The sequence below is a fragment of the Trichoderma breve genome, chromosome 6 (genome assembly GCF_028502605.1).
Source record: "Trichoderma breve strain T069 chromosome 6, whole genome shotgun sequence".
Taxonomy (NCBI): domain Eukaryota; kingdom Fungi; phylum Ascomycota; class Sordariomycetes; order Hypocreales; family Hypocreaceae; genus Trichoderma; species Trichoderma breve.
Window position 1 is genome coordinate 3,602,103 of NC_079237.1, and position 23,425 is coordinate 3,625,527.

A 23,425-nucleotide genomic window follows, 5' to 3' on the forward strand; every position below is an offset into this window, starting at 1 on the left:
TCGTCGCTGCTTGTTGGTGTGTGCCCCAGATCCAGTGCATATCCAGACACGCGCGATGCCTCCCTTTAATACGGAGTACGATCTGGCGCAAAATGGATATACGGGTGGGGCGACGTTCTTTGACGGAATCGCCCCAGAGCTGAATGAGGCAGGGAGAACGATGCAACATGGCACTGCAGGTGGCGCATTTCCAATACCACGGAAGACGCTCTCAAGGGCGAAAGGCATCCACAGGTGCCGTATTGAGGCTGGTGCGACGGCCCGAGAAGGGGGGATGTCCGAGAGAGAGAGATAACGACAAGAGACAACGCCTTTCCGAGGACTCACTCATACACCGTATATGAGAAGCGGTTCAACAAGACGAAGACGACTCAAGGGCTGCTCTTCACAGAAACAATCACCTCATGTTGCTCCATGTCCGAAGCATTGATTACAGACAAGCAAATGAATAATGGCTCCTGTCATCGGCTAGCTTTCCTTTATTCCCTTGGTTGCTCAGCCCGGCCATGCTCTTGATATGCACGAGATAAGCCTCCCAGATAAGCATCGACCCAACATGGCACCGACGTCCTGGAGAGCCTGTGGGAGGCGCATCACTTATCTCTGTGGCTTCATCCCTGGCCACTTACAGTATTGGTGTCCGCACCAATGAAGTTGCCATCCATTTCGAGGGCGATAAGCTCATCTGAGAGGCGTGCTAGGCGGTGCACCTGCAGCCCGATTTCACATCGTACCTGTCCTGGGTATGCGAGACTATTGACTATTGGGCCTCATGGAGGCTAGCGAGTGGCAGCACTTTATGCTACGGGCGTGGGATGAGTCTGTTTCTCACATGCCCCATTCATACGATTCATCCAGTGATGTGGTTTATAACTTTAGTTCATCCGAGCTGAAAAGACTATGCGGGATAAGTCGGGGGGGTCCAGGAAGTTTATGCGGAACTGATGGGATTGAGTGCTTTGACTTTGATCGGCATTGGCCTGTAATACCCATTCGGGGGAAGTGATATATATCATCCCCATCCTCCCAATCTCACCCTCGCATCCTGTTCCCTGCCGATCCATTCTCTCTCTCCCCTCTCTCGCCGGTCTGGTGGTTTTTACTCGATATACCTTTGTGGTTTATCGTCGAATTCGAGGAGTAGCCTTAGCTACACAACAAAGACACCAAGGAACGAGGCGATATTAGACGACCTTTTGGGAACATACGAAAGAATCGGGAAAAGAATCATTCATCATGTCGTCGGTCGTTGCCTACAATGGCACCACAGGGAAAGCAGACGACGGTCACTCGACCGGCGTCAGCGACCTCAACATCTTCTACGACGTACGTCTATTACTCTCTGTTGATAGAATAGGGGGAGGCAAAGCAAACAAAACGAACCAGCTCAACTAACACATTCTGCCATGTAAACAGCCCGGTCAAATGGCCTGGATCCTCGTCAGCTCCGCCCTCGTCCTGCTTATGATTCCCGGCGTGGGTTTCTTCTACAGTGGTCTCGCGCGCCGCAAGTCGGCCCTCCAGCTCATCCTCCTGTCCATGGTCTCAGTCGGCGTCATCAGCTTCCAGTGGTTCTTCTGGGGCTACTCGCTCACTTTTTCGCGAACCGGAAATGCCTTCCTCGGCGACCTGACGCAGTTTGGTCTGATGAAGACGCTGGCTCAGCCCAACGGCTCAGCTAACCTTCCTGATATCCTCTTCTGTCTCTACCAGGGCATGTTTGCTGCCATTACGTGAGTCTCTCATCTCATTCTCACTCACTCGGTTTTTCATCCCCCAACTAACATGATTCACAGTCCCGCCCTCGCCATCGGTGCCGTCGCCGACCGTGGCCGCATGCTCCCCGCCATTGTCTTCATGTTCATCTGGTCCACCGTCGTCTACGATCCCATCGCCTACTGGACCTGGAACAGCAACGGCTGGCTCTTCAAGCTCCCCTCGTACGACTTCGCCGGAGGCGGTCCCGTCCACATCGCCTCGGGCACCTGCGCCCTCGCCTACAGCATCATGCTCGGCAAGCGCACCGGCTACAACAAGAACAACGGCCTGCCCTACCGCCCCCACAGCGTCACAAACGTCGTCGTCGGCACTGTTTTCCTCTGGGTCGGCTGGTTCGGCTTCAACGGTGGTTCCGCCCTGGGCATGAACATTCGCGCCGTCATGGCCTGCTTCGTCACCAACTTGGCTGCCTCCGTCGGTGGTGTCACTTGGATCCTGCTCGACTATCGTCTGGAGAAGAAATGGAGCACTATTGGCTTCTGCTCCGGCGCCATTGCCGGCCTTGTTGCGATTACGCCCGCTTCTGGTTTCGTCACTCCTTGGGGAGGCTTCATCATCGGCGTTGTCGGTGCCATTTGCTGCAACTTTGCCACCAAGCTCAAGTTCCTCATTGGCGTTGACGATGCTCTCGACATCTTTGCCGTCCACGGCATCGGCGGTATGGCCGGCAACATCATGACGGGTATCTTTGGAACGTAAGTCATCACCATATCATCCTAACCATCATCACCTCTCTAACATTGTTTTCCACAGCTCCTCCATCGCCTCCCTCGACGGCGGCTCCTACCCCCCCATCGGCTGGATCCAGCACCACTGGGTCCAGCTCGGCAACCAGCTCGCCGGCATCTGCGCCGCCTTCGGCTGGTCCTTTACCCTCTCCTGCATCATCCTCTTCCTCATGAACCTCATCCCGGGCCTGTCCCTCCGCGTCAGCGCCGAGGACGAGGAGGTCGGCGTGGACGACTGCCAGCTCGGCGAGTTTGCGTACGACTACGTTGAGCTGACGAGGCATGTTACTGATGGTGTGGCGCTGTCTACCCCGGCGGTTATGAGCAGCAGCAGTTCCACGGCGGAGAAGCATTCTGCTGAGAAGACGCCTGTTGAGACTGTTTGAAATAAAAAGAGATGACTTGAGGTGAATTTTGTTGTGGAAAAGCGGTATTAATAGTATTTTAGGGAGTACATAATGTTTTTGCTTTGCTGGGATGGGGGGGATGCATGTTTATTGATACCATTTGTTAGAGCATTCTAGTATTAGTCTGATGCAATACTATATACATACATATATTCACGTATTCATATTCATATTTCGACATCTCTTCTCACGACAATGAAAGTTGAGCTTCAAAATCTACGAGTCAATACAACATATGTAGTTTCATATTAGCATTCATCTAATCATCAAAAAATATACGACAAAGATCATCACAAACACGAAAATAAGACTTCAAATCAATTAATGCAACCCAACTATATCAAACCCAAAGCCCGTCTAATAAAAAACCCTTCCATCGTCCCTAGCCCAACGAACCTGTACTCGTATTCACAGTTTCATACCATGGCATACACAGTGTTCCCTAATAATTCCCCCCGAACCAAAAGACACAAAAGACAAAAAATAGGAAGCGAGTTAAACAATGATAGAACAGCGTTTCTCATTCCTGACACTCTTCACAGCTTTTTTTGTTTCATGCCGCCGAAACTTAATCGCACAGTCTCTCTCCCCTTCTCATACGGCAGAGCCGAGTTCAGTATCAGTGTCAACCATCCCATATAACAATAACCCTTATAATAAAAAAAGAATCCACCCGTTTGTTTCCCCCTGTCTTAGAACGAATAGGTGCCTGTCAAAGTGATGCAGCTTGCTGGTTATGCAATGCCGCTGCCTCAACCCCGCTGACAGAAGTCATCCGTACTCGTTTATTAAGACCATGCTCATCTAGAAGCGTCTCGTAGCTTGATAATAAAAGAATCCGAATCATGACCAGTTTTGTACCACGTAACCATTGCCGTGCACGCCAAACATGTAAACTCCGTGGCTGCGCTATAAATATAGAACACTATTCCCATGCATCGCGAAAACAAGGGTGCCGTGAATAGATATGCTTTCATTCCTGGGAGGACGGAGTGATGGTATTGCCCTCATTATCGGAGGCTCCCTTTTTCACACCATTCCATCTTCTCGTCTATCGAATGTGCCTGTTAACCAATGACTTTCAAGACATTGCATACTGCAAGCCTGTACAGACAATAATTCAAAATCTTCAGTTGGCGTCGCCTTGCGGCTGCGGCGGCGGCGGCTGTTGTTGTTGCGCCTGCTGGTCCGGCGTCGTGCTCGTTGGCTGATGCATAGTCACCGTGCTGGCACCTGTAGAGGGCCCTGCCGTTGCTGAATTGCCCTGTCGAGAGACAGAGGGCTGCGATAGGCCCGCGATACTGGCATGGAAACTCTGAGCATTAGGAACCACCATGTTGGCGGAGCTCAAGGGAACGACAAAGTTGGGAAACGACCTAGTTCTGATAGTGCCTGTGGTCTCGTCAAAGAGCTCTGCTGCTGCAGCCGGCCCGTATTGCTGGGTAAGCATGTTGGTGAGAAAGTTGGACGACGAGTTGATAGTAGGTGGCTCGATCGGAGGAGGTACGGGAGGCACCTGATTGGCATCACCAGGGGCTTGCTGAGGCTGCAGGTGGAAAGGCAGATTCTGAGCCTGCACGTCTACAACCATTTCACTTGCGTCCAATCCCTCAAAGTCATTATCTTCGTAGGCCATGTCATCGTCAAAACCCTCGCCTTCGGTGGTTTGGATTGGGGGTATTCCGCCGGCTCGGGCGCGCTGCCCTGCTCTCATCATGCGGCCAGCATGTCGTTGATAGAAGCTGTCTCGAAGGTCTTCAAATTGCGGTGCAGTGTTCAGGTACTCGCGGAACTTGGACACCATGTTTCCGGAAAAGACACAGAAGACGTCCCGCTGATGTTGCGTAAACTCTGTTGCTATGTCAGTATGTGATCATTGGTCAATGGAAACGAGGTAGAGAAAAGAAGGACGAGACTAACCAGCCGGTGCTGCTCTGCAAAAGGGCTGGAATTCGTCTCGTTGGAATGCCGCCACTCCAGTCAAGCTGAGATGGGTAAGACGGGGGCACGAGTTGAGTAGTCTCATGATGCTCTATACTTCATGTTAGTCGCTTGTCTGTACTCCCTCCGAGGAAGAAAACCATACCTTGAGAGTCAGGTTGACGCAGTAGCTGAGGTGGACTCGCTCCAAGCTTGGGGCGAAATACTCGCCGCCCAAAAACATTCCGTTGGCGTCTCTCCTGACCCGCGGACGATATGCCGCCTCAGCAAGCGCAAAGACGGATTCGTCTGTAATGCTGCTACACTTGACCAAGCCAATGCGCTTGAGCTTGGGCAGCCCGGCGAGGCATCTGACGGACGCATCAGTGAGGAGCGTGCAGCATCCCAAATCAATGTAACGGATACGGTTGCAGCTTCGCACCAGGCGAATGACGCCCTCATCGGTAATCTGGCTACAGTGGCCGAGGTGGACATAGTGGAGGTTCTTGCCGAGCTTGGCAATGGAGTGGATGGCAGCATCCGTGATGTTGCGGCACTTGGAGAGAAGCAGGTTTCGCAGGCGAGGGGCAGCGTCGATAATCTTGCCAACGGCGGCGTCGGTGAGGCGGCTGCAGGACGTCAAGTCGAGGATCCGCAGGTGCTCATAGACTTGGGTCGGCGGCAGGGAGAGGAAGGCGTCGTCGTCAATCAGCTCGCAGTTGGCCAATCTGAGCTCGCGGAGACTGTTTCCCTTGGACAGGAGAGATGTGATGGGGCCATTTCCAATCTGGACGCACTGGTGAAGATCGATTTCCAGGATGTTTGGGCAGTGCTCCGCAAAGGCAAGCACCGCGTTGTCACGCAGCTGAACACATTCGTTCAATTTAAGCTTAAAGAGAAGAGTGACAGTTAGCCAGCTTGTCAAAGAGAGTGGATTGAATGGAGACGGGTGGCGGGGATTAAGATATAAAGTTGTGTCAAGTCCACAATACATGCCAAAGAAGAAAGTAAAAAACACTCACTCTCTTGATATATCTGCAGCTTTGGGCCAGGGTAAGCATGCTTTCGTTAGAGATGTTCTCGCAGCCCGAGATGTTGAGGCCCTGCAGACGCTTGCAGTGGGTTGCAATGGCGTTAATGGAGCGCTCGGTAATGTGCTTGTCGTTGGAAATGTCGAGGGCCAGCAGTGACGAGCTGTTCTCGACGAGGGCAATGAGACCAGTGTCAGTCAGACCTCGACAGTTGGTCAACGTCAGGCGCTCGACCCTGGTGCAAACGGAGAGGGGCATGACGCTGCCATCGTTGACCTTGTCGGCCAGAGCGGCGAGGTTGAGGCGCTTGATGAAGTCGCGGTAGTGGAAATACGGATGCTCCAGACCGAGCGTCTGACAAATGCTGTGGTGGTTCTTCCAGTTGGAGCATGCGGGCCGATGCCACAGCAAGTCAACAGCGTTTCTAGCCCATCGCTTGGACACGAGCATGCAGTGGTACAGGTCCGAGGTGGAGCTCAGCTTGGAGAAGACGCCGATGAGGATTTCGTTGGGCAGCCGGTTGACGGGCGGCCAGCACGAGTCGTCGACTTGCATGTCTTGGAAGTTGGGGACGCCGAGCGAGGACTGGGAGTCGTTGGCACCGAGGAAGAAGTCGGACTCTTCGTTGTCGGCTGGGGCGGGCGAGTTTGTGGATGAAGAGGACCGAGAGTCCTCTCGCCCAGAGCTTCCAGCACCAGACGTTATTGTAGCCATGGTGATGTTTTGGGCTGGGCGGGCAGACGGCCGCTACGTGTCGGGCTCAAGGACAGCTGCAAGGGAGAGCTTGTCGTGGTCGTGGTGATGACGGTGTTGCTGGATTTCTCGGTGCTATCGATCGGGCGTCGGCTCGGGAGGTTCTTGATCGTGACCGTGATGGGAAGAAAAAGAACAAAATGAAATCGAGAACGGAAGGAAAAGGGCAGCCGTGATGAGAGCCCAAGAAGAAGTGAGCGGATGGTGAAAAGAGGGACGCCTTCTAAAGGGGGGGAAGAAGGAGAAGAGAGACAGAGAGGCTGTCCCGTCCCGTCGAGCCCAGGCTTTCAGGCCTTGCGGGCTGTATTTGGTCTGGCACCAGAGACACGACCAGGGATACTGACTGCGTCTGTATGTCTCAGCGGGCGTTCCGAAAAGGCTCAGCGGTGGGAGTTGGATGACGTCGGTTTGTGGTATTCAGTATTCAGCTCAGGGCTGAAACGAGTCGCGGGGGAGAGGCTGGCGATGGCGGGTGGTGATGAAAAGAGCTGCTACAAACAAAGCAGAGGCAGAGGCTAGAAGCAGGACAGAAGAAGGAAGAAGAAGAGCAGCAGACGGACGGCAAGGGCCCGAAATGAAAGGGGCTGCAGTGCGTGTGTTGCTGCAAGATGGATGGTTGGTCTGCGGGTTGAGGCTGGCGATGGCCTGGTCAGCAGAGAAGGCGGCAGAAACCCAAGGCGGAGGCCAGGACGGTCCGCGTGGGGGCTTTGAGGCACCTGAGATCGGGGGCTAAAGGGCGCTTTGGACGCTGTAAGTTGATGCCGCTAGCAGCCAGAGGCGCTGTGCTAGCGCTGCGTAAACGAGCTACAGGTGATTATGCTTGCTGTCAAAGGCGTGTTGGGTCCATGTTAACCTTACAAACTTTCACTGATTGAAGTGACGGTAAGCGTGCGCCGTACCTGTACCTGTACCTGTAATAATGACGGGCTTGTGCCTGTAATACTGCCCAGTGATGAGTCGATCATGCAGCAAGCAAGTCAGACGGTCATTTCATTCACTAAGACACCAGCACAGCTTAATGAGTACAGGTAGCTGCAAATCAACGGGCGTCAATACTTGAACAGCGAGACATTGGAGGCGCCCAAGTACTGTACTGCACTACTACTAATGTCACAGCTGCAAGACTTCGATCAATTCCACGCTTCATGTCACCGTCACAGTCACAGCTCCCCCTCACTTCACACTTCACGCTTCCAACTTCCACTGCCAACTTTTCCTCTCCCCCTCCTTTCCTCGTTTCAGCCCGCAAAGTATAGCAGTAGGGCTTATTTAAAATACGAATCCCCGAAAAAGAAAAAAGGAAAAAAAAAAAAAAGCAATAGCAAGAAAACAACTGGCCCGGCGACTTTTGCTCCCACTGCAGGTTTTAAAGCAAAAGTCACATTAAGTACCGCTACCTTTTACAAAGCACAGTCGCATCAAATCGAATCAAATCACCCGCTCCTCCACTCCCTTATTAGCGGCCGTCCCCGCGCTTCCAACAACCAAGGAAATGTTCATACAAAGTACCCGCTACCTTGCCGCCCAGCTGCACGCAGCGACAAATCCTAAGTCACCGGTTCGCCCGCTGCCGCGCACCGCACGTGATGCCCGATTTGTGACAGCCATTGCAAGCTGCAGCTGATCCATCGGCCCTTAGGACAAGATGCACATTGGCCCATTGCACATGATCTGCTTTTGCTCAATCGGTGATGATGATGCATGAGCATTTGTGAGAAGTGAGAGCTGTTATTCTGCCCTTTATTTGCCTTTGTATTCGGGCTTCTTTTTTGTCAACGGGGACGTGGCTGTAGGCAATAATTATGCTTGCGGTCTTAGACTAGAATGACAGCACAGTTGGCACCTCTGGCAAGTAGAGGTACCTGTACCTCGTCGTCACATGCTTTATAATTCACCTCAGTCATGACCCAGTCGCTGCCCAAGCGCAAGATGCAACCCCTTACATCGAGGCCTTATCGAAAGCGTGTACATGTACTCGTACTCACTCGGTGCTGAAAGCAGTAACAGCTCAAATGCCGCCATCAGTCACCGCGTGGAATTGATCCCCATCTAGACAATACATGCGCCGTGATATTTTACTTTGTTTTATTACTTGATGCTATTACCGCAGTTATTGCTGTTGCAAGTACTAATACTAGGAACAATGAGAATTAACAAGAGTCATGAGTGCCAGACATTAAGGTTTGTTGTATACAGACGCAGACTTGAGCTTCAACTTCAAACTCACCTCAGCCCTGCTGTTCCAAAAACATCACTTGCTGGGATAATGCATGCATAATCGTATTTATTCGGTTTTATTAATTGATGCTATTGCTGCAGTTATTGCTGTTGCAAGGGCTAATACTAGGAACAATGTAAAATAATAATACTACTAGAGTCTCAAGTCCCAGACAGCTTCACTTTCATTGCTTCTCCAAAAACACCACCTTGCTGTCAAAGTCCCCATTAAACTGATACTGCAACCCAATATTCATCAACGTCGCCCCCGAAAACGTCTGATTCCCATCAATCTTGTACTTGGCTCCCGCATCCAAGCCCTGCAGCCGCAGCACCGGCCACGCGTTATTGATATTGGCCTTGATCTGGAAGTAAAACAAGACCGCCTGGCTGCCGTCCTCCGAGATGAACAATGCAGCCGGCCAGTTGGACTCCTCCGGCAGGCTCAGTCGCCACATGTCGCCCTTGACCACAATGGGATTCACTTTCTCTGCCAGCGCAATAATGTCTGGGATCTGCGCCTTGTCGTCGTCCGGCATCTTAGCCGGGTTGAGCTCGAAGCCAAACGACCCTCCCATCATGGCAACATGGGCGCGGAAGGTGATGGACGTTGTGCGTGAAGTCTGGCCGTTGGGCACAGCAGAGACGTGGGCGCCCATGGCTGATGGCGGATACACCAGCGAGGTGCCAAACTGGATAGAGATGCGCTCGACGGCATCCGTGTCGTCAGACGTCCAGATGTGTGGGAAATACTGCAGCACACCAGGGTCGAATCGGCCTCCTCCAGATGCGCATCCCTCCCACCGCACGTTGGGGAACCGCGTCGACAGCGTATCAAAGACGCGGTACAGGCCGAGCATGTAAGCGTAGTCGAGCCCGGGGTAAGGCGCCTCGTGGATGCCGCGGTTGTTGTCCCACTTGACGTAGGAGATGCTGGCGTTGCCGAGAATGTTGGACAGCGATTCGATGATAAAGTCCTGCACTTCGGGGAGAGCCACGTTGAGCACCAGCTGGTTTCTCGTCAAGGTGCGAGGGTACGACCCGGCGTGGATCGCCCAGTCGGGATGCTCGTGATACAGACTCGAGTTGGGGTTGACCATTTCTGGCTCAAACCACAGGCCAAACTGCAAATGATCGGAGGAATTAGCAACCTTGAGCTTCGTCACGTTGGCGATAAAGTCTGGCAACCCCTGGGGGAACCTCTTAGGATTCGCCTCCCAGTCTCCGAGACCAGCATTGTCAGTTATGCGAGGGTACTTGACGCCAAACCAGCCGTCGTCGAGGACAAACAGCTTGACGCCCAGATCAGCAGACTCCTGAGCCAGGTGCAGAATCGTGGTGTCGTTGTAATCGAACCCGAGGCCCTCCCAGCTGTTGAGCAGGACGGGGTGCATCTGCGTCGCAAACTTGCTCTTGATGAGATGCTTGCGGTAGAGACTGTGAAACTTTCTTGACATTCCACCAACACCCGTGTTCGAAAATACGGCAACGGCTTCGGGGGTGGAAAATGTCTCGCCTGGTGCAAGTGGCCAAGATAGCTGGTAGGGGTTGACACCAAGAGCAGCACGCGTAAGACCCTGAGAAGCCTTTTCAACTTCGACAGAGAATGAGCCAGTGTAAACGAGAGAGAAGCCCCAAGCCTCGCCCTGTGACTCGGTCGTCGAGGGCGTAATGAGCGAAAAGAATGGGTTGTGCAGATGGGAGGAGTAGCCAGTCGTGCTCCCAAAGCTATACACGAGCAGGCATCATGTCAGTAAAATCAGGTATACCGTCAAGTAGATATGAGTCTTACCCCTGAGTACCGTAGTTGACGTTACGACGCACTCGCATCCCCTCGCGAGCCCAGTCTCCCTTCAGCTCCAGCATGTCCAGCTCTTCGTACGGCAGGTCGACACTCAAACTGGCAAGCTTCTCAATAGTAATGTTCCCCTTGCCCTTGTTGGTAATATTGACACTGCGCACAATGGCATCGTACTTGGGAAAGATGGAGTATGTCAAGTCCGCCGCCACGGAGCTGTAGTTATCGTACATGTGCACAACCAGCGTCGACACATCCCCAGCATCGCCAAAAGTCGAGGGCAGGCCGTGCAGCGCGGGCTTGCCCTTGACAACGTTATGCGACAGGTACTTGAACTCGCTGACCGTGTAGCCCGCCGCCTGCTTGATGTGCACCGCGGGAGTGCGAAAGTCGCCGCGGCCCAGGTCGGGGAACTCGCGGCGCTGCCGGCCGATGAGGTCGACCCAGCCCTGGATGGGGCCGATGATGGGAGGGAAGACGCCGTCCTCGGTGGCTGGGCCGCCGAAATGGTCGCCGATGAGGTCGTTGGAGTCCTCGTCGACGTGGAAGCGGTACGAGACGTTGTCTCCGTTGAGAGCAAACGATTTACCAGAGACGGAAATGGCTACATGTTATCCATCCATGTTAGTGACTGGCATTGATCGGGTCAAGTCAAAGAGACCGAGGAACAGATATACTCACGACTTGCTGCGCCAACTGATGCCACCAATCCCGCAGTCACTGCGAGAACGGCCGCCAGCCGGCTTGGAGAATGAGAGCCAAGCATCGTCAAGTCCAGTCCAACCAATCCCAGAGCTCAGGGCCAAACTGTCACTGTGCTGGAACAAGGTCACCGCCTTGGATCCTCAACTCAAGGGGGGAGAGTAAGAGAGTCAGGCACGGCCATCTTATTTATACCTACTCGTCCCCCCGTTGTCGTGACACCCCGTCGAACTGAGAGAGATCCGGCCCAGTCCCCCGGTTACTGATCAGCAACACTCCTTCCGCAGTCAATGGCACGATGGATCTGCTTTCGTGTCTCCCGCTCTTTCTCCTCATGTTGGTGCCTCGTCATACTTCATACATACATACATGGACTAAGACTCGGGCCATTCACACCAGCGGAGTGCCGGCAACTCGGTTCCACCACATGCAATTCGACCCTCATCCAAGCTTCTTCAAATGCCTACTTTCATGCTTGTCTCTCCACACGCCAACCAAACGGGCCTCCGGCTTCCCTTTTGCGCACCAATCTAATTGTCCCCAGCTTCTCCGGAGCCCGCAAGGCCCCTTGGCCCCATCCATTGAATATGAGGTCATTGGAGCGGCCGAGCAGATGCGGGGACTGCCGTTGGCCGGAGCTCCAGGACTGCAGTTGTGCTTCCCCATAAAATGAGGGCCGATGTGACTCTATCTGGGTGACGATCGACAGTTTTTGGCATTGGCAAAGGTGGAGGATTGTATGGGGAAATCCGAATAAATACCCGACGGGAAGGTGTGGTGAAGATCAGTTGATTTTTTGAATTCTGTTTATGGAATTGGAATTGGGCAAGGGTTGCGAGAATGGAGTTGTGGTGTGTTGAAGGTTCGAGGTTGGTGAGGTGCAGTTGCGGTTGCGGGGGTTACAAGCAGATAGCGGCGATGCTCTGTGCACGTCGCTAGAGAGGTCAAAAGCTGTTAAAACATCCATACACTCATCATAATAAGAAGAATTCAAAGGAAATGATGTCGGCGTGAAATTTCTGCCCGAAATTACATTTTTTTTTTTCCTCTCTGAATTCTGCGACGGTCTACATTGGATGCCAGCAAATTTGATAGACGCCAATTTAGACTTGTCGTCGTGTATATATATGTAGCTATGATCGTGGAATTGACAGACACAAGTCATTGGGTTCACAATGATATAGAACTTGAGCTCTATACAAGAGTATTTTAACTTCTACAAAGTCAATCTGATAATGATCTGCCTTGTATGACTCGTATGATTAATCTACCTATCGCTTCAACTGCGTACCTTGACAATCATGCAAACAAGATGCAATGCAACGCAAGATGGGGAGGTTCGCGGTCATGGTCTACGCTGTTTGCAGAAATGATCTACTCGAATGATCAGCTGAATACTTCCATTGGTTACTAGACATCTTTATTGCACAATATGGCAATCAGCGCATCCATAAATTGGGAGGCCTACAAATCCTCCCATAATTCCATGCATGTGGAGATTATCAGGACGACGGAATATGAGGTGGTCGGAAGCGTCAGCCGCATGATGTCACGAATTATTATTTTCATAGATGATAAAAGGAAACGGCAGCCTTTATTGACATATCAAAACGTGTGTAGGCTTGAACCATCAAATGTATATATGGAGTATAAGTGGCTTGGAATGCAAGCAAAACTTTCTCCGCTTCTACCATCATCCAGACACATTAGTAACACGAGATAAAGAATGATCATAAATAAGACCAAAAGCCTTTATAATTTACACAAGAAATATTCCGCCAGTTTCCATTAGTGTCCCGATGACCGACGAAAGAGACAACTCCGACAGTGACTGGGAACATTTACAAACCATGTGTAAAGACACACCACCGACAGAGAAGGGCGATACCGTCCAGAATGAGATTGGCGAATCTGGCAATAATTCTGATGAAAAGAAAAAAGGCGAACCACCCCAAGAGAAGAATGCCAAAGTAGAAGAGAACAAAACACCATCCGAGGACCATGTCAAAGCGGACAAGGATAGCACACCTCAAGACAAGCCTATCGAAAAAAAGGATAAATGTCCTCACAACAGTTCTGTCAAGGGCAAAGACGATAAGTCATCTCACGACCATCATAACAAAAAGGAAGAGAGCAAACCACCTCAGGATGATCTTGTCAAAGCAAAACAACTTGCCAACCCCCCAGAAAACCATCCTATCCCCGGAAAATCATGCATCATTGCAACCAGAACCAAGCCACCACGATTCTACGTCCTTAAGAACGGACAGCCGGAATTTTTAGCTAAACCTATCCTAAGCGGTGGCCACATCTGGAACACTGAGGAAAAGGACGGCTGGTTGAGCTTTCGTAATGAGACCTCTGGTACTTGTCTAGGCCAAAATAAAGAAGGCAAAGTCGAAGCGACGCAGAAGCAACCTAAACAACAAGAACGCTTCACTGCAAGAAGGAAAGAGAATGGTGGATACGTGTTATTCGTTCTCCAGGAGACAGCGCTATTAGGGGTGGCCATCTCGGAGGATGGCCAATCTTTAGTATTGCAAAAGGGCGAGGGGGAGGCTTTGGATTTCATCGATTCCAAGTACTTGGACGGTCCTATGTCCCTCAAGTATCCCAACATGCCAGCGCAGAAGTTACGATAAGGCTTACTATGTATTAATATGTGGTAATAAAAGATTATGGCCGCAAGATAGCTGCTACTCTGCGGATATATATACGTATTGACATCGGTTCCATGATACCATGAATAATTGCTTTCATATATCATCAAAGCCAATGGCTGCATTTATTCAGATATTGAAATAAGGGAGAAAAAAGGAAGGGTTTAAACCTTTTAATCCAATTCACCAAGTTCTGCCTTCTATAATCTGACCGCAAGGGTTGTCGTCACTCAACCCAATTCGCCACCACTTTTTGCAGTACTTATAGGTTTTAACTCTCACGGTTTAAATGCCAGTCAATTATGTATAATCCAACAATGATGACAAAAATCAGCTTGTCAAAGGCAATTTGGGTTGGTTGGAATGCAAGTAAAACCTTCCCCTCATTCGGCTATCATCATCTATGTGCATCAATAGAATAAAGCGATTGGGGATAATTATAAATAGAAAAGGACTATTCTTCGTAATTCTTCAATGACACATTCTATCGATCTATATGAGCATACAGATGACCGACGAAAAGAGTAACTCCGACTTTGTTTGTGTAGATGGTGCCAGTTCTACAGACGGCTGCCCAACACCTTCAACTACCATGTCTGAAGATATACCCATAAGAGAGAAGAAGGACGAATTCCTCGAGAATAAGAATGATTCATCTGACAGCAAGCCTGACAAAACAAAAGAGATCAATCCATCACACGACAATCATGCCCACCACATAGAGCATCATCCCGTCCCGGGGAGAGTATTCATGATTCGGACCAGGGAAAAGCCACATCGCATCCTCAGCCTAAAACATGGAGAATTGAGATTCCGAGACCATCTTAACCCTTTTTGGGGCATCTACTGGTATTGTCATGAGAATGGCCACTGGCGGTTGTTTAGCAATACAGCCTCTGGCACATTCCTTGGTCATGATAGTTCAGGTAACGTTTTAGCAACGAAGCAATATTATGAAGAAGACGAATTCTTCGTTCCAATTAGGCAAGAAGGTGGCGGATATATTTTACATACGTTCCACCCTGACGAAAATAAACTACGGCAGGTGGCTATCGCGGAGGATGGGGATAAAGGCTACTTAAGAGAGCAAGAGGAGGGAGGGACGCCGTTGGATTTTATTGATGACAAGTATGTACGCTATTCTGTATCCCTTAATTTTTCCGACACAGAAAGAGAGTATTTACTTGAGGAAGAGTGAGGTCTATACTATGAAAAGCTAATACATCTCAATGAACACATATTCCTTTAAGGATATCACAATACAATGTTGAATGGGGTCAGATAAAATAAAGTGAATGCGACCGCGAGATTGTCGTTACTCTGCGGATATATGTATTGCGTGTCTGTATATAAATAACGGCCAATATATCATGATATGTCATCAGCATGCCTTGTAGAAAGAAAGGAAAAAACGCCACTCTATGTATATGCATTTTCGACGTATAACAGGCATCAGGGGTATCTAGCTCTCAAGTTTTCCAGGTAGTTTCGGTATTGTTGCATAAGAATCTGGATGCTCGAGTCAACAAACTTGGCCAGCTCGTCGGGGCTTCTGCCCCTCTCGACTCGCTCCAAATCCACGACGACGACTCTACTCCCAACGACGTGGAAGTTGTCGAGCTTCACGTCATCCTGCACAAAGCCCCTCGACGCAAGCGCAGTGAGCGACTCGTACAGGAGCTTGCGAACAAGGGTATATGCTTCTTCCGCCGTCTCGGTCGTGTAAGGGATGCACACTCCTCCCACGTCTGCCATGAGGTGGCTTCGCACCCCGGCAAAGTGCACGACTCCGAAATGCCGCGGGATGACGGTTCCCTGGAGAGACTGCAGGCTGCGGTACGAGGCCAGCTCGTTGTCAAATTCTTCTTCCCAGTCGGGTTTCTGGGACTTTAGGACGATGGCCGACGGGAGGTACCACTCGGGGAACCATCGCCGCAGGTAGGCTTGTGCGAATTTCGGGAATAGGTAGAGAATGGCTTTGATGACTTGGTCGAACAGGGTCGACTGGATTTTTAAGCGGCGGACATTGGGATGATAGTTGTCGGCTGCCTGGCCAATGGCTGTGATGTGGCGGGAACGAAATCGAAAATGCTGTTCAAGATAAGAAGGGCAAGAATTAGCCAGGCAGGTCCAGTTGTGACTAGAGATGAAACGGGATGAAGAACTCACAACTGTTTCTACCGGCGCATTCCAGGGGATTTTTCTGCTGATGTGAAGCCCGGGGAGCAACGTGGACATTGCAAAACGAACGATTGACACTGCGGAGAAAAAGAAAAGCAACAAAGAAAAGGAACGGCAACCCAGCGACCGAGCAATGGCCCAGGGAAAAGATTCAGATGGGGGGAAAGATCTCTGCCTTGTGAGGGTTGAAGGAGCGGCACAGAGATCAAAAGGCTGGAGATGCAGGCCAGAAGGGGGATGACAAAGGCAAAGAGTGAGAAAGTGAGTGCATTGGAAATGGTGCTATTATGGCCTGCATCTTGGGATAATTTTGGCGGAGGCAATTGGCGGTAGAGCGGCGGGCCAATCAGCGCGCAAAGATGACCTAGCCAATTAAGTGGCCGCGTTATCGATAAGAGATGCGGGCCGGGCCGTCAAAAACCAACTGAACAAATATTGGAGAAGTAGTTGTAGGAATTTGCTTAAGACAGAATGGGTTGTGTGAAATATTGATGTTGCTTGTGTCGTCAAAGAGGGCATTCTAGTGATGGTACTTTTTGGCTGTGGTGCAAAGGTAAGGCATTGTTGATATGTATGTAGTATGCATGCATGAACGCTGGCGTATTACTGGCTGCTGGTGTAACTCAAAATGCAACACGCGTAAAGGGTGTGATGATTTATAAAGAACCATAGATTTGGGGCGAGGGCCACTTGGATAATAGTGCTCCCGCAGTGGATGAACAATATCTGCGCTATTGTAGTGAGCACTGTGATTTTACAGCTGAAATAAGCGCTTGGGTCAACAGAGTTTGTCTGGCCAAGGCTGATCTCGAACTAATAGGTCCAGACAAAAGTCCGGCTAGCATAGTCCGTTGAATCATCGCAGATGCTTCTAGAGGATCTATGTGAAATGGTACCTTCCGAATAGGCCCTTCGGCTTGTATCTATTGGTCTCATCGTAGGCATTAGTGGTGCGGCATCTGAGCCACTTCAGCGTATTGAAGAAGTGGTCTGTGTAAGTCAGCTCAATAGAAAAAAGTGCGCTCATAACCATATGGATACCACAATTAACCCTTCACCCACTATCGTCACCAATATCAATATCTAGTTACTCAACTTCTTTCAATCAAGTATGTCCATTATCAGTTTCTTTCAAAATGCCTGCTCAAGAGACAAAAGTACAAAAAAATCAGTTCTGGATCATACTCCAGGGTAGCCTCGGACATGACTGTGACCCGAATGATGTCACATCACGTGGGGCACGCTTGGTTCTTTCAACACCAGCATCATGCCACTTGCAGCCCATCTCCGAGGAGCTCTACAGCCTCATTCGCCGCTGTCCTAATGAGGTGATTGGTTCGAATTCCCTCAATCAACTGACCAAGTCCCCCGAGGATCACACAATTCCCGTCATGATCCGTCCAACGACCCTCTGGCCGGTGCTCCGGTCCTCACCCCGATGTCAGCAGTGCCTCCGCCGAAGCCTCTTCTCCGGCAAGGGCTCCTCGCGCGTCTCCCAGGATTTCGATCTGAACAAGCTCAATTCGCAGCGCCGCGACTATGAGCGCCATCGTACAATCTTTCTCGCCGCCGGAGCCACCGCCGGCATCATCTCGTTCGTCTACACTGCGTGGAAGCTGAAAAACGCCCTTGCGGAGCAGAAAGAGAAGCAAAAGGCAAAGGTGGCAGTGAAATGCGACGCCCCGCCGATTCCCACAGAGACCTTCAAGACCGAGGCTGGAGAGAAGAGGAAAATCGTTGTACACGACGAAGACGGAAACGTCATTGTTCCTACGGGCAATAGCGTCGTCCCTGCGTTTCCAAGGACAATCGACGTCAAGCTGCCGACTGCGAGGGAGGACAATTCGATAGCGGCGAGCATCTCGGATAAGCACGGAAGCGAATACACTCTGGTGGGCTTGGGCGTGCGCACAGTGACATTCATCGGCATCCAGGTCTACATGGTAGGATTCTATGTGGCCACACAGGATATTGCGAAGTTGCAAAAGTACTTGATCAAGAAGATTAACCCGAGCGCCACGACACTGATACCCGCCGAAAAGGATGCCCTTCGAAAGGCTCTCAAGGATGTTACTGAAGGAGAGGAGACGTGGGACACTCTCCTGAGGGAAGCCGAATGCCGCAGCGTGATGCGCATTATCCCTGTGCGGGATACCGATTTCCACCACCTCCGCGACGGATTCGTCCGGTCCATTGCCGCGCGGTCTCAGCGTGATAAGGCTTACAATGATGAGTCCTTTGGTGTCGCCATGAAAGACTTCAAGGCCCTCTTCAACCGAGGCTCAGTACCGAAGAAGCAGGAGCTGCTTCTCTGCCGTGACGAAAAGGGTGTGTTGTCCGTCATGTTCAACTCGGGCCGAGGCAAGGATCCCAAGCGGGAAGTCATGGGCACGGTTGAAGACGAGAGGCTGTCGCGACTGCTCTGGCTCAACTATCTTGCTGGCAGCAAGGTGGCGTCGGAGCCGGCGCGGGAGAGTATCATTGAGGGCGTCATGGAGTTTGTGGAGAGGCCGGTGGGAACGGTTGCGACGCAAGTCGTGTAGTATAGACGGCTGGTAATTGCCAATACTCGCCATTGTAAAAGAACTTTATAACTTGTATAATAGTAAGCAGCGGAAGACAGATTTACGCCGCATCTCGCGATTTAGCAAAAAGAAAACAACTCAATGAAGCCATATTTGCATGTGATGGAAGGGGTTATATTCTTGATTTTGTATTTTTGTAAAGCTAACAATGGCAACTCTACTCGAGTCTATAAAGTATCGCTGAATTGCCTCGCTGAAGCACGACCGTTACGCATCTTCATCTGCGCAAAGCCTCTCCGTCTATTATATCTTGGATCTGTCGGCCCCTCTATCAAACCCCAAAACAAACAGCCCATCAGCCAAAATTGTTCTCTTGTTTTATTTTGTTTTCTTTATGTCTCGCTCTTCCTACTGCATCGCATCAAAGAATGCTGGAGCGCTTACGCATATGCGCCGGCCTCCTCGAGGCGGCTCTTGAGCACGCCGCGCTTGTCGAGCTCCTGCAGGTCAGAGTTGCCGCCGACGTGCTGCTGGGCGAAGAAGATGTTGGGGACGGAGCGCTGGCCGCTGATTTCGAGGAGGGCGTCTTGGAGGTCGTCACCGTCGTCTATTATGTCCGCTGTTAGAATTGTGTTGTTCATAGAATAGAAGAGAGAAAACATACTTCGGTTGTCCAACTCGACGACTTCGTACTGGGCCTTGAGCTCGTTCAGCTTCGCCTTGGTGGCCTTGCAGTAGGGGCACCAGGTCTTGGAGAAGACGACTATAAATTTCAACAGTTAGATTCGGACTTGTTGAAGGGAAAGGGAGAGATGGGTTATTTGTTTGCGGGCAAATACTTACCAACATTGTTGTTGTCAATGATTCGCTGGACTTCCTTGACGTTGGCCATTCTGGCTTCGGGACTCAGTTTAACAGCGGATGTAAAAAAGGATCGGATAAAGTTCATGAGTATGGAGAGTTGTGATGATGAAACTAGAAAGATCGGAGGAAGGTCTCGTTTATATCTATACTCGTATATGATATGTAATGCGGCGTGGATTGATTATGCGGGCACTTGGTGAGATTTACCACAACCCGGCAAAATGACGAAGCCGCCCGAAGCAGCCACTCAACTGCATCAGTCAGCCGGGAGGGGCAACGCCTGGGTCAAGGTATTTGTCAATATACTAATCAGGATGTGGACTAGAGAGTTGATTCCAAAGCGCGCAGAAGGGCCAGGGCGGGCGCGTGATTGGAGGAGAAGGCCGTGATGGTCCTCTTTTTTTTATCTCTTCGGGCGTTGGCCTTGGGTTTGGAGGTACTTGATCTGCCGGAGTATTTAGAAAGGCGACAACTAGTATATCGTTTGTTGTATGAAGAACTTGGATTCTGTATATAATTTTAGATTCAATCCCTGTATGCTGAACCCGATCTGGGGTTACACATCAGCTTCCATAGATGGTTGAATCCTTCGTGCGCTGGCTGTTCGGTGTACTCGATGCCCATTTCCCAGATAGGATATTGCCAACTGTGGCAATTGGTGGGCTAAGTCTTTCGTGCGCAAAACCTCGGTCGAATTCGGTCGACCTGTCGCAAAACAAACAGCGACATATAATCCCATCATTGATTACTTCAGCTCAAATCAATTGAATATTCCATACTTGAGTGTTTCATTCTTAGTCACTGCGCGACCGTGCATATCGCATCATGCTGCTGCTGCTCAGGGGAAATCTCGGCATGTGATCAATAACATCGCTATTATTTACCAGACATCAAACGCTGCCAAATCCGTAAAAGCGACCACTGCTCATACATCAATGTCCTAATATTTGTCATTTATTCATTAAAAATTCCAATCGCCATCATCATCATCACCCCTATTCGAAAATCTTCTTCCACACCCACAAACTCGTATGGTCCGTAAACTGCTTGAAGCCCTCAATCCCCCATTCCCTCCCCAATCCGCTCTCCTTGGTCCCTCCAAACGGGATATTGGGCGCAACATCAAAGTGCGAATTAACCCAAACACTGCCAGCACTGAGCTGTCGCGCCATCCTCTCTGCTCGCTCCAGGTCCTTGCCCCAGACCGATGCGCCGAGTCCAATGTCCAGCGAGTTTGCTCGCTCAATCACTTCGGCGTCTGAAGACCACTTGAGGAGCGGCACGATGGGGCCGAACGGCTCCTCGAGGACGATGCGGGAGTCGTCGGGGGGGTTGTCGACGATGGCGGGCTCGGCGAAGTAGCCGGTGGCTGAGTCGAGGACCTTGCCGTCGAGAGCTACCTTGTATCCCGACTTCTTGACGTCTTCGTACATATTCTTGACCAAGTCATATCTAGAAAGAATCAAGGTGAGCAGTTGGAAATATTGAATTAAGAAGAATGCACGAAGGCACTTACTGCATCTTGTTTTGGATAGGTCCAACCAAAACACCCGGCTCAAATCCGCCTCCCGTCTTGATGTTCTCTTTGGTAAAAAAGACCAAAGCATCTCTGAACTGGTCGTATATCTTTTCGTGAACAAATATTCGCTTAGCCAGCATGCAAATTTGCCCCGAGTTGATAAAGGTCATGGTGGCAATCTTGGGCAGACACTTAGCAATATCGACGTCTTCGTTCACGATGAGGGCGTCGTTGCCACCAAGCTCGAGAACACATCGCTTCAACGTCCTGGAGCAGCTTGCAGCGACAAGCTTGCCGGTGCGAACAGAGCCAGTAAATGTGATGAGCCTGATGTCGGGGTGGTCCGTCATCCAGGGGCCGAGGGCATCGTCGCCGCTGAGAGCCTGGAAGACACCTGGTGGGAAGATGGACATGCCGAGTTCGCACAGCTTCAGGTCAGTGTACGGGCTGAACGGCGACGGCTTCATGATGATGGTGTTTCCGGTCATCAGCGCAGGCCCAACCTTGCCTAGGCCGAGGAGAGCAGGCCAGTTCCAGGGCACGATGGCGCCGCACACACCCAGCGGACGATGAGTGCCATATACTGTGCGCTCGTCGTTTTCTTCCAGGATCTCGTCCTTGAGCTCCATGGTGGCAAATGTCCGAAGCCATTGTATCACATTGTTAAACTCGGTCTTGGAGACGAGGAGAGGCTTTCCCGTTTCCATCGTGTCGAGCTTCTCGAGCTCTTCACGGTTAGCTTCTATGGCATCTGCGTAGGCCAGCATAAGCTCGGATCTCTCCTGAAAGGTTGTCTGGGACCAGGTTTTGAATGCATTCTTAGCGTGCTTGACGGCGACGTCGAGGTCCTCTTTGGTTGCGAATGGGGCGGGCCACAGAGGCTTTTCAGTAGCTGGGTCTATTGTGTTTCGTGTCTTTGCTGTTGGCACAAATTTGCCATTGATGATGTTGCCTGGGTATGACTACATAGGTGAGTTGTCAGTCAGTTAGATAATGGAGATCTAGATGCGACATATCGATGGCTCAACAAAACATACCTGGATGTCAATCGATGGTGTTGAAATGACTGCCATATTGAAGAATGTTGTGCAACACTGCCAATTGCAAGATATCTAGGTGATGAATGAAACTCCAGGCCCCCAAGTCTTGCTCGATGGCCACGACATGAGCTGTTTATATAGCCATTGCCCAGCCATGCTAGCGGGACGCAACCGAACACACATGCAACAGAGCAACAACGGATCTTCCCCAGCCCGAGGCCCGCTTGTGTGCGAATCTTGTCCTATCTCCTCCCCGAGTTTGTGTCATCATCCCTGTCTCAAGGTAGCATCTCCTAGTGCATGGTGTTAGTACCACAGCCATTCCATACTATTGCATGCTTGGCATACCTGTACAGTGCTGAATTTCAGCCCTAATACACCAGACCACCTATTTCAAGTAGATATCACGAATATGAATGCAACCTTTATCTCTTCAAACACAAGTTCCTCGAGTCATGACACAAAAATGCGGGCGTTTGAGCGCACCTCCGACGTTTGATAACTCCTTGATAACGACAGCTTTATTTAGAGTCGGATATGCCCCCCAACCTTGGAACCTTGCATGCTCTACGGGGGTATGCAGACAGACGTCGTATCGCTTCGCATAGCCCTGGAGACTGGCAACCAACCCCACGAAAATGCGAGGACATGCATCTCATCGACACAGTGTCCAATATTCGGCCACCGTCCCATTGCCGATATCAATGTCCGTTGAAGCAGCCACTTGGTACTCGTATATCCCTAGTAGGTGCTAACTGGAGTTACGAGAGTCGATTAGAGCCATATGGAGACAAGCGCAGCTGGGGATCGAGGACACGGAGTCAATGTACGGCAGATGTAAATGGACTATAGCGGACCTCCGCAAAATGCAAAAGGTTTGGAATTATGCACGCGGGAGGCTTTGGGGTCCAGAGGCTAGTTTGCCAGCTATTTCGCGGGGAACCTGGGCGTTTGTCTCTTTTGAGTCTAGATGCCACCGTTAGATTGGCGATGTTGCCGACTTATGATGACAGGAACGCGACTCGAACATGAACAGCTGGCAATCTAGATGCTGTTATTGGTGGTCTGCCAGCAAGTTGTTCGGGAGAGGTTTTCGGCTGCTGGGGATAGTTGCTCGGGGCTGACAAATATTAACCGTGGAAGCCCGAGGCGATAAGTTGTGCGCCTATCTGCATGTATATACCTGATCTTCGGAGGGTTGAAGCACGGAAGATGAAAGTTCGGAAGAGCGTCTGAGAGGAGTCGGACACGGTACAGCAGACGCACGGAACACTAGAAGTCGGAACTTGACCCCGAAGTCT

General features: G+C 50.8%; 8 protein-coding genes across 8 annotated transcripts; 3 read left to right on the top strand and 5 right to left on the bottom strand.

Moving 5' to 3' along the window:
- Positions 1 to 1,236: 1,236 nt before the first annotated feature.
- T069G_10008 (ammonium transporter family domain-containing protein) lies at positions 1,237 to 2,893 on the top strand (the record flags this gene model as incomplete). The annotated part of the gene is made up of 4 exons (XM_056177218.1): positions 1,237 to 1,326; positions 1,417 to 1,733; positions 1,797 to 2,474; positions 2,533 to 2,893. 4 exons carry the CDS (start codon positions 1,237 to 1,239, stop codon positions 2,891 to 2,893), a joined length of 1,446 nt encoding a protein of 481 aa, XP_056025696.1.
- Positions 2,894 to 4,043: 1,150 nt separating this feature from the next.
- Positions 4,044 to 6,579, bottom strand: T069G_10009 (f-box-like domain-containing protein; the record flags this gene model as incomplete). Its single annotated transcript, XM_056177219.1, has 4 exons — positions 4,044 to 4,771; positions 4,835 to 4,946; positions 5,001 to 5,723; positions 5,857 to 6,579. The coding sequence occupies 4 exons, from the start codon at positions 6,577 to 6,579 to the stop codon at positions 4,044 to 4,046; spliced, it is 2,286 nt and encodes a 761-aa protein (XP_056025697.1).
- Positions 6,580 to 9,020: 2,441 nt separating this feature from the next.
- Positions 9,021 to 11,399, bottom strand: T069G_10010 (melibiase domain-containing protein; the record flags this gene model as incomplete). Its single annotated transcript, XM_056177220.1, has 3 exons — positions 9,021 to 10,563; positions 10,628 to 11,237; positions 11,315 to 11,399. 3 exons carry the CDS (start codon positions 11,397 to 11,399, stop codon positions 9,021 to 9,023), a joined length of 2,238 nt encoding a protein of 745 aa, XP_056025698.1.
- Positions 11,400 to 13,134: 1,735 nt separating this feature from the next.
- Positions 13,135 to 13,977, top strand: T069G_10011 (uncharacterized protein; the record flags this gene model as incomplete). The annotated part of the gene is made up of 1 exon (XM_056177221.1): positions 13,135 to 13,977. One exon carries the CDS (start codon positions 13,135 to 13,137, stop codon positions 13,975 to 13,977), a length of 843 nt encoding a protein of 280 aa, XP_056025699.1.
- Positions 13,978 to 15,447: 1,470 nt separating this feature from the next.
- Positions 15,448 to 16,233, bottom strand: T069G_10012 (uncharacterized protein; the record flags this gene model as incomplete). Its single annotated transcript, XM_056177222.1, has 2 exons — positions 15,448 to 16,086; positions 16,165 to 16,233. 2 exons carry the CDS (start codon positions 16,231 to 16,233, stop codon positions 15,448 to 15,450), a joined length of 708 nt encoding a protein of 235 aa, XP_056025700.1.
- Positions 16,234 to 18,518: 2,285 nt separating this feature from the next.
- On the top strand, positions 18,519 to 18,719 carry T069G_10013 (chalcone isomerase like domain-containing protein; the record flags this gene model as incomplete). The annotated part of the gene is made up of 1 exon (XM_056177223.1): positions 18,519 to 18,719. One exon carries the CDS (start codon positions 18,519 to 18,521, stop codon positions 18,717 to 18,719), a length of 201 nt encoding a protein of 66 aa, XP_056025701.1.
- Positions 18,720 to 19,141: 422 nt separating this feature from the next.
- Positions 19,142 to 19,593, bottom strand: T069G_10014 (glutaredoxin domain-containing protein; the record flags this gene model as incomplete). Its single annotated transcript, XM_056177224.1, has 3 exons — positions 19,142 to 19,308; positions 19,366 to 19,464; positions 19,545 to 19,593. 3 exons carry the CDS (start codon positions 19,591 to 19,593, stop codon positions 19,142 to 19,144), a joined length of 315 nt encoding a protein of 104 aa, XP_056025702.1.
- A 967-nt stretch (positions 19,594 to 20,560) lies between these two features.
- T069G_10015 (aldehyde dehydrogenase family domain-containing protein) lies at positions 20,561 to 22,157 on the bottom strand (the record flags this gene model as incomplete). The annotated part of the gene is made up of 3 exons (XM_056177225.1): positions 20,561 to 21,017; positions 21,082 to 22,046; positions 22,122 to 22,157. 3 exons carry the CDS (start codon positions 22,155 to 22,157, stop codon positions 20,561 to 20,563), a joined length of 1,458 nt encoding a protein of 485 aa, XP_056025703.1.
- Between the last annotated feature and the right edge of the window lie 1,268 nt (positions 22,158 to 23,425).